General features: G+C 36.6%; 1 protein-coding gene across 1 annotated transcript; it reads right to left on the bottom strand.

Moving 5' to 3' along the window:
- Positions 1–412: 412 nt before the first annotated feature.
- Positions 413–6913, bottom strand: LOC112567709. Its single transcript, XM_025244478.1, has 8 exons — positions 6724–6913; positions 5046–5294; positions 4355–4624; positions 3194–3511; positions 2418–2543; positions 1638–2009; positions 1131–1237; positions 413–922 (listed from the first exon to the last, which is right to left on the bottom strand). The coding sequence occupies exons 1-8, from the start codon at positions 6782–6784 to the stop codon at positions 869–871; spliced, it is 1557 nt and encodes a 518-aa protein (XP_025100263.1). The 5' UTR covers positions 6785–6913; the 3' UTR covers positions 413–868.
- Between the last annotated feature and the right edge of the window lie 2897 nt (positions 6914–9810).

The following is a 9810-nucleotide window of genomic DNA, read 5'->3' as shown; positions in this document are numbered from 1 at the left end:
CAATATTTGTATCTTTAAGCAATGATTTTGACAAAATAGCATAGTGGGAGAGTAGCGGTTCTAATACTAGCTCAAGAGAACTCTTCCTAATTAAGATGTATAAAGGCTGAGTAGTGTGTAAGGTGTTTTATTTTATGCACACGTTTCGAAATTCTGTCAGTGTGATGATTCAGCACTGTTTATTTTTTATTTATTTTTTTTTTACTGCAAACTGTACTGTTGGTTATGCTGCTGTTGACAGAACGCTGCAGTAAATGTCATATAAAACACATCTATAACAACTGTCCGAAAAATAAAGTTATTTCAATTTGTGAAAAAACAGTATAACATTAGCCATCTGATCTTGCCCACAGAGGAAGCAAAAGAAATGCAGACGAAAAATGCAAAGAAAGGTGCATTAACACAAATCTTAAAAACTAATATTCAGCTTTATTTTTCGATAAAAAAAAATAGCTAGAAAATTACTTGCGACTACAAGATTGCCATCAACAATTCTCTTTCACTTTTAGAAGCATTAAATGAGACTAGGAATAAAGAAACCAAATAAGAGAGGGACAGGCTGAAACTAAAGATGAGGGATGTAAAAAGCATGTAGAGCCAAGAGGCACAGAAATGAATCTTGAAATCCTGCGGTTCAAAGATATTTTAGCAGCAAACATATATAACAAATTAATGAAATGCACATGTAGCTAAAATGAAGAATACATATAGACGTCCAATAAATATTTTTCTTTCGCGATGTATACATCTGTACGAAGGAGTCTGCACCACAATAAATTAAATTAATTAATCTTGTTACTAAAGATTTTGAAGGTCATCTTTGTGATGCATCTTCCTGCACCCAAGCAGATACTGTTCAATACAGCTATCAGTGTTGGAGGGTATTGTACAGTTCCCATTCTTCCTTACTTGATTTATCTTTCTGGAAAGAAAAGTAACCGGCTTAAAGCAATTACTGAAACAACTCAACTGAAATAACACAAACACAAGAAAACAAAGAGAAAAAAAGGACTCAAACAATACAGGAATGTCATAATAATTTGTCAGAATAGAAAGACCATCATTTAAAACATGTGTCATGGATAATTTTCATCATTTCAACGCCAAGAACTCTTGGTATAATGATATACCTCTAGCTTTAGAGAAGAGATGGAAGCTTGAGGACAGACACACATGTCGTAAACAGCAGGCATGTTGGAAGTCGCTGATCTGGAGGATGAGCGATTGGTTTGCGGCTCTGTAGACCATCAATATAATTGCAAATAACTTCGTAGTCTAAATTGAGTTAATGCTTCTTTATATCAATGCTAGAAGACTATTTCTTCATATATACAAATACACTATTGAATGCCTCTGTTTATGAGTCATTTGAATACTTTGGTGTGTTTCCTTTCCCTCTACTTGTCTATCTCTATGTACTTAAACGTTTAGATAACATCCTATAATTCCTTTTCACCTGTTTCAATAATTGTCTCTTTGTCGATTATCCGCACCAACTATAATATTGTTTATTTTTATAATTGTCTCCACTTTGCCTTGCCACTGGATGTGTTTATTCTTTTTTGTCTTCCTGTCATAAAATTGCTAACAGAATATTGTTATAACAATTTTTAAAAGATATTTAATACACGCTATACCTGTCGTTGCTGTAATAGTACCAAGATCTTGAGCAGGTTGATCAATTTCGTGGTATACGGGTTCATCCTCTGTTGTCGAGCTTAAAATCTTGACCAATGTTCCTTGTGTTCCCAACTGGATTGAAAACTCGCAAAGATGTTCCCTTGAACTACACATATCATCTTCATTTGGGAATGTTATTTCCTGACTGGAAGTCCCTGTTTCAGTAATAACATTGATTACTGGTCTCCTGCTTCTGTGAATGTTGTGAACATTCAATGTTGGTTGGTTTCTAGGGGTCTCAACGTCTTCATAGTCGGAACATGTAGTACGACTTTGTTGGCTTAAACTGTCCCTTTGGTGGCAGGACTCGAGGTTTTGCTTGTCGATCCCTTTGGAAAATATATAATTAACATAACTTCTACAGTACAACTATACCAGCGGAGCTCGTTGCCAACTTTTAATATCGTTAGAATAATGAAATTTTACTTAAATTTCTTCTAAACAAGTATTGAACGAAAATATATTAAAAATAATATTTAATGAACTGTTTGTTATCGTATTTTGTAACATTATGCTTAAAGCCAGGATTGCTTATGATTTTGTGGCATAAATGAGGACCACAATTTACAGACATCTGTGCATATTGATAACATTAAAATTAATTATAAATAATAAGAATGTCGCTCTAGACGTTTTCTATGCTGTTGACATTCATTATTTTGTTCATGTAATGTCTTTAGTATCATAGAAGCAGAATGAGTCATCAGAACAATTTCAATACAAAGGGCCATGAGTACCTCTTTGTCTGCCCCTTCTTTTCATGTGAATCACAAAAGCGATGACAATGGCGAGGATGACGAGGATGATAACAGGAAAGGCAACAGCTGTTACAGTTGTGATCTTTGCCGAAGCTATCTTTCTTTCTAAACAAAATCGTTAACAACCTGAAAACCTACACTACAAAAACAAAGAAAAACAGCAATGCCTCTTTGTTTAGAGATATCGCAGGAGTTATCTAGTATTTGATAAATCAGTATAAAATAAAAGTAAGCTAAAAGACAAAGACAAAACTAGAAGCCATTTTTGATGTAACTATATTTTTTTTCATAAAATAAACTATGAGCATATTTTGAAAATTATTTTTATGGACTTTAGGCCATGTACTGCTTCTAATGATCAACTAAATGCTATCAGTCGGTCATTGTCATGGGTCCTTACAAACTTTTACGAGGAACATTTGTGTCTGCAGAGTCTGCAAGTAGTATTTGTAAGCCCATTTTCCAGGAGTTTTTATAGACAAGATTACAATATTACCAACAATCCCATCTTAATACTCCTATGGATTAAACTCGCAGATGCAGGCTCATAGCCTGATTGAGAAATTCGGAACTGTCTCAGAATCGAAATGTGAAGCACAGACTAAGACAAATCTTCTTCTAAGGTTTCATCAAGACACAGGTCATGGACGAGGACTAAAATATTTCTTAAGTTAGATCGAGATTTGTTAAGAAAAACAAGTTCGTATCTAGCTTTATGGTGTTGTGGACACAATAAGCAAGTCAACAATTGTTACCTTGACTGTCGTTGCTCACAAAGACAGTTACATTTGAAGTTTTTGTATAGAAATCTTCTCTCGGTTCCCAGATGGCGCTGCACACACACACCATGCTGTAACCTTCTGTGTCTTTAGCCTTGATGGTCACATTACTAAGCATCGAAGAACCTTCAATTGTGTCCTGTTGATCTTCCAGAGGAGGATCAGAGGAACAAGAGAAGTTGACTTTCTTCACCAATGGCTTTCCTCCAGAGACGTTGCACTGAAGAAGGTCTCCATTGGCAAGAACCTGTCCAGGTTTGTAATCAAGTATCTGAGGAGGTTTCGGAGGTGGATCTTGTGACACCCGAGGTGAATATGAAAAAGAAAATGAAACGTGAATCCATTCCGTATTTGTCTATCTGCTAGTCATCAAGTCAAACTATTCATTCGCAAATGGCGTGTTTTACTCTCTTCTTTAGCTGATTATCGTTCGGATTGCTTCAGAATGTCTACTCATTTCTTCTTAAGCATAAAGTCAGATAATTCTGCAGTGTTAATTTAAAGATGCGTTTGAAATATGAAGTCACCAAGTACTGACTGCCAGGTGATTAAAGTAAAGCTTTGATACCTGCGAGCAGTACTTTAGATGCAGCTTCATCAGTGTGCAAGTGTTCAGGGATATCTTTGCATTCACATATCAATTAAAAAAACCAGATATGATAACTGTCGTTGTGCATTATTTAGAAGAAGACGGGTATCAAATTATTATGCATAATCACCTGGTATAAAAATGACTTAGTTTGAAAAGGCATAATTTATCCCTTTTGAAAAACTAATTATTTTTCTTGGTATCATGAATGAAAACAAATATTTGGTAAAAGGGTTTATTGTTCCACATGAAATTATTTCATTAATAGATTGAATTGCTTATAAATTTTTGTCTGTCATTGGTTCCACACCTTAGTAGTTCAATTATCTTGTTTTGCGTTCTTTTCCGTAAATATATCAGGAGAAGAGTTTAGCTTGCAAATCTTTCTTACTTTAAAGGACAAGGAGCTAGGCATTCGAAATATAGAAAATATACTGAACTGTGATAAGAAAGTATATTGTATATAATTTTATGTTGGTGACTGTGACTATGTTAACAGTCAGTAAAGTGCAGAAGTATTTTCACTGATATCTATGGGGGTTTCTTACATGTGAGGTTTAACTTGTATGTCGCCGTCATCTTGGCTGTGCCGAAATTGTTTATCGCAGTACATCGTACTTCTTTTCTATCATCCCAGGGTGGTTCAGGCTTCAACACACAACTTCCTTTGTCCGTGTCGTTGTTGATACACCTGCCGGTGTTCCAGGTAAAATGTGGTACAGGGTAGACCTCTGTTGCCTCACACGTTAGGCGAAGGTAATTTGTTCCATCAGAAATGAACGGCGAAGTAGCGAGTATGCTTACATTTAGAGGGCCATCTGTCACAAGAAGATTCTTATGAAATGACTTATTAGTTAATTGGTATTAATTATTAGTTAACGCTAAAATCGCAAAGTCCATTTATCCAGATTAAAACTAACACAGCAGAATCGCATTCTATCGTGGAGAGAGAGAGAGTAAAGCGTGTGTGTGTGTTAGCTACCATGTGACTGAGTGTGGATTGAAAGATAAGAAACAATACAAATGAAAAATAATATTAGTACTGTCGTTAAATATATGGCTGTAAAATAGAAAAGGGAATACTAAGATACAAAATACATTACTCTTTCTTAAAACTATAAATCTCTCGACTTTATTTTCAATACAGGAAAACTTTATACACCATGTTGTCTTCTATTGCATGTATAGTATATAATCGGATAAAGATAAAATACACACATAGGAGACAGTATTACTTACAGGCCACACGCAGTGTATAGTTGAAAGTCTTTCTGACTTCTCCCTGTGTCATCACACAGGTAAACACTGTACCGTTATCACCACGTGTGACGTTTGTCACAATCAATGTTCTGTTGTTGGAATGTCCCGGCCACGTCACAGAGCATGAGGTCGGAGGGCACTGACTAATGGTCAATTGACAGTTACACTTCAGTGATCCTCCTTCAGGTACGTATATAGGGCAATGTGAAAAGGCATCTCCTGGCGAACCTGCAAAACGTTCTTTGTTCAGAAATTCATCGCATACCGTGGATTTGAAATCAACACACCATGCTCTTTATTATCAAAACCATCTCTTTTGTCTAACTCTGAAGTCTTTACATATGAAGGGTTGCATACAACCACATATCTATATTAAGAAGTTTGGAAAAAACAGGGGAAGAGAGGACACCAACGAAAATAAAGAAAACTCTCAGCAACTAAGTTAACAGGGTCCAGAAGAGAGAGTTAGCTTATAACATTTATATCTTCTCTCAGTCCTGACAAAAGATATTTTTGCTGCTCACTACTGGACTGTCTCTGCCTGCGGATGTTGTTTTATGTAAGGTTTCATCTATTCATCGTTCATTATGTTTCTTTCGTCTGCCATCAAATTGTAAATTATGTGATTCATGGAGAATAATAAGGTTTGAAGATGTTCATTTCGATGATACAGAATGACTACAGGAAATTTCTGAAATTTATTTGCGTGTGTGTGTGTGTGGGTGTTGTAGATTTGAAGAGTTCGAAACCAGCGTCCTGACGATATGGATGCTAAGCCCTTTAGCGATTGTTGCTCAAACCAAATTTACCAATTCATTTAATAGTAGATACAATGTCCAGGACAAGAAAAGTCCGATGTCAACAAGAACATTTAATCAAAAAACAAGATGCAGGTTCCTAGAAAGAAATAAAGATGGCTAACTAGCCAGGCAGACCAAGCGAGAGAGAGAGACAAAAATATATAGATAGAATAGATACCATTTCGCCTTCGTGTAATTACCATGCGGGTCTGTTTATTGTGATATCTCGTCGCCTGGGAAATTACTTCCCTGAATTCCATCTTTTTGAATGGCCTGACTTCAGGAAAATTTTAAACAGTTCTTATTGTGCAATTTTTATCAGCGCCTTGAGGGTGCTTTGCAAATTTCCAAACGAAAAGAGTAAAGAAGCAGGATTGTATTGGAGCATTTTATACACGTGTCAAAAACGCTAGCATGGCTCTAATAAAGTTCACCTGTAAGATTAAACTTTTTATAAACGTTTTCGACTGAAACTGTTTATGATTATTTTAAAGTGGAATGTGGGTTGGATTAGGGGTGGGATGAGGTGGACGGTGAGGCAAGGAGAGCTTGTTTGCATAAAACTCTATTTAAGTGTCTATTAACAGTTCTCGTTTTGTGTCTAGTTTATTGTTTGAAAAATGAAGAAAAAAATCAGAAGCTATTAAATTGAAAAGAATTAAATAAACTAGGAAAAGGAAAATCAAATCGATTGAAGTAAACAAAAAAGTTCTTGTTGTTAAACATGTGTTGTAGGTGTTAAAGGTACCAAACAACTTTTTGAACCTAATCTATAAAACGATGTCGGCAAAATGTTCAAAAAATAAACAAAACATTATTTAAAAAAGTATTTTTAAAGAGTCAAACGCAATACTTACTCGAAAACACTGTTTTGGACCAAACGAAACTGATTACAATAAAGATAAGTCTATTCTGCATTTTACCCTTTGTTACAAACGAAATGCATGTACTGATTTAAACATACAACCCTTTCTGCAGCTTTAACTTATGTCCACGCCTTGTCCCTTGTGATGCACTAATGGTAAATATTTCCTTCCTCAAGTGCACGTCATGCAGTGAGCGAGCGCGCGCCCACGCACACACACCCAACTCCCAACAGAATTTATAGATATACATTTCATTTACTAATCAAAATTTATTTAATTTTTTATATATTCATTCAGAATTGCAATCAAGTGATTAATAATAACAGAAATAATATCCAGGCTTTATTTGCGAATAGAAGTGATTCGTTATTCTTTTAAAGGTCTAGTAGGAAACATTCATTTTCTTAAGAGTGATGCTCAGTGTCAACTCTTTTGTATCTAAACAAATACCCACCCCACATTCCGTAATTTCTTCGATAGACACGTCTACAAATATTGTCATGCAGAAGACGGGGTCAACAAATTAGCCATAAAGACTGTACACGAGTGATACTTTTAAACTTAGAGAGGGACCATAGTTAGACATCTGTGAATAAAGGTGAGGTCACGTGTCTGGCTTCTCGTACAATGAGCTTTACTCACAAATTTACTCCCACCAGAACTTTAATGTTAGGCAAAGTTACCGAAGCTACGATTAAACAGTCATCTCAGAAACAGGAAGACAAATAAATTAACTCTAGGAAAGTAGGAAACCGTTGTAAAGCCGTGTAACCGCTGTCGGCCATGACGACTCAAGTAGGAAGGGAGATAAGCAGGAGAAATCGCACGCATCTTCCGTCTCAGCATCACATCTCCGGATGTTAGCTTCGAAGTTTCGAAAGCTTTTGTTATATTTCCGTATTTTTTTTTTTTCTTCTTCTTCTTGTTCTGTCTCAATACTATACTCTTGCTACACCGACTGAGAGAGGCAGATACAAACTATAATTTTAGAAGACTGTCTCCCCGCTCTCTGCACAGTGCTTATGCAATATTACTATAATAATCTTCAGACAAACCCCAGTGATTAATCACGATGGTGCACCGATGCAAACACTTACATTATAAACCAAAATCGTGTATCATAATTATTGACAACATTTACTAGAATTTAATAGACAGCTAATGCTATCGTTAATAAAGGACCTCAAGTGTAACGGCACAAATGGTTGATTAAACCACTCGCTTGTCATCACTGAGAGACAAGGTTCAGATATTGTCTCCATGGTGGCCTTATTAGCACCCACAATGGAGCACAGGTCAACGCGAGTAGCGTCCCTTGTTTGCTACAGATGTAACAGCACAGGACATGTTTCTGGACTGTCTTCCAGAAGACTGGCTGAAGGCACCTGTAGATGTGAAGTGCTACAGTTGAGGGGAGATAGGCAACTTTTCACTTCGTTATCTCCATGGCAACGTGTGCCGTGGGGTTTTAACCTCTGACAGAACTAGGCGTAGTGAAGGCGGCGGACAGAGGGCGTCTGTGGATTGCGCTGTAGATGTTGTCGATATGGATGTTAGTGACAACGAAGCTGTAGAGCTAAATGCTAGAGAGTTAAATACCAGTGATCTGCATGCAATAAAGGATAAGCCGAGAGGCATCCGTAAATTTTATTATTTTTTTTTTTAACCAGACTTTGAACCCAAGACAAACGTAGGTAGTGAATAGGAAGCCGGACTTTGTGATACATCTTCCCCCTGTTGCATTACGGATGGGAGAGGGGAAGCATTTGGTAAAGGCAAGACGATGGCAGAAGATGGTCGGAATGTCTGTCCATTATGCACAAGCTAGGTCGTAGATAGTTAAGAGAATGGGTTTGAGTGAGGGTGTGAATTGTTTGACCAATCACGACTGACGAGGATTTAGAGGATGTTAATTAAACATCACAACCGTCGGAAACAGGTGTTCTGGCTTTTGACTCTCAAAGGGTGTGTGTAACAAAAAGAGGCTGATCAGGATGGTTGAGATCAGATCCTGTGCTGAGAGCTAGTCTTGGAATCGAGGCTACTCAGCACGAATCTCCTCGGAAGTGCGCAGGTCCTGCTCTCAGTACCGGATTCTCGAGGTTGGTGGATGGATGTGTTGATCACCTTATTAGGTGTTGTCAGGCTCTAGATAACAGCTTCAGCCTAGAGTTCAGATCGTGTTTTCTTTACTTGCATGTTAATGTGTGTTTTTGCAAATACTTACATGTCTGCGCGGGTGGCGGATGCTTCGAGAAAGTGATGAGCACGAGGTAGCGGGTCTATTACACAACCTTTATCCATTGAGCGTTCCTATTCCCCGAGGTTAACGACAACATTTGTATAATAGAATGAATTCTTGAATTAGAAAATGATTTGCATGTCTAAATAACTAGAGAGGGAGAAAATTGTTTGAAAATCACCCTTTGGCATCCCATGGAAATAAAATAAAAGTGTAAAAGATTCTTGGCGATGGTTCCGAATTTGAAGTGGTACATAGCTGTTAACTTTAAGCAATTCGCTCAAACGTTTTAATATAAACTTTAATAAAGCAATTATTTTCCTTGGAGCAAACCCCTGGGAAGAAAGGTAGACAAATGTTTCAACTTTTACATTGACAGTTATTTCCCTTCATACGGCAATGATTTACCTTGTCCCAAAAGAAAACACAGTATTACAAAATAGCAAAGAGTTACATACAGCACAGAAAACTAGTAAAACAAAATGAAAGAGCGATTGTCGCGAGATGTAATGTTGACTGAGGTCTAAAATGAAAAGTTAACCCTTTACATTCTCCTATAAAAGTATGCGTCAAAAGCATACAATACTTTATTAATCTTTCACATAAGTTACAGTTTAAGATCATGCACCTGTATGCATCCAATGTATTAGCTAGCAATGGCTTTTTAATATTTGTGGGATAGCTTTTAATCAGTGAAATATTAGTATATGTTTGAAACAGCAAATATGGAATTTGGAAGCTTTTTTGTAATCTGCTATTTGTCAGAGGATTTTTGTTGTTTTCTGTCTGGAGATTGTGCACGGTTGTAAAACTACCAAATTGTTTCATCCATCCAT

The sequence above is a fragment of the Pomacea canaliculata genome, linkage group LG7, assembly GCF_003073045.1.
Source record: "Pomacea canaliculata isolate SZHN2017 linkage group LG7, ASM307304v1, whole genome shotgun sequence".
NCBI classification, from domain to species: domain Eukaryota; kingdom Metazoa; phylum Mollusca; class Gastropoda; order Architaenioglossa; family Ampullariidae; genus Pomacea; species Pomacea canaliculata.
This window is presented reverse-complemented; position numbering and strand designations above follow the sequence as displayed.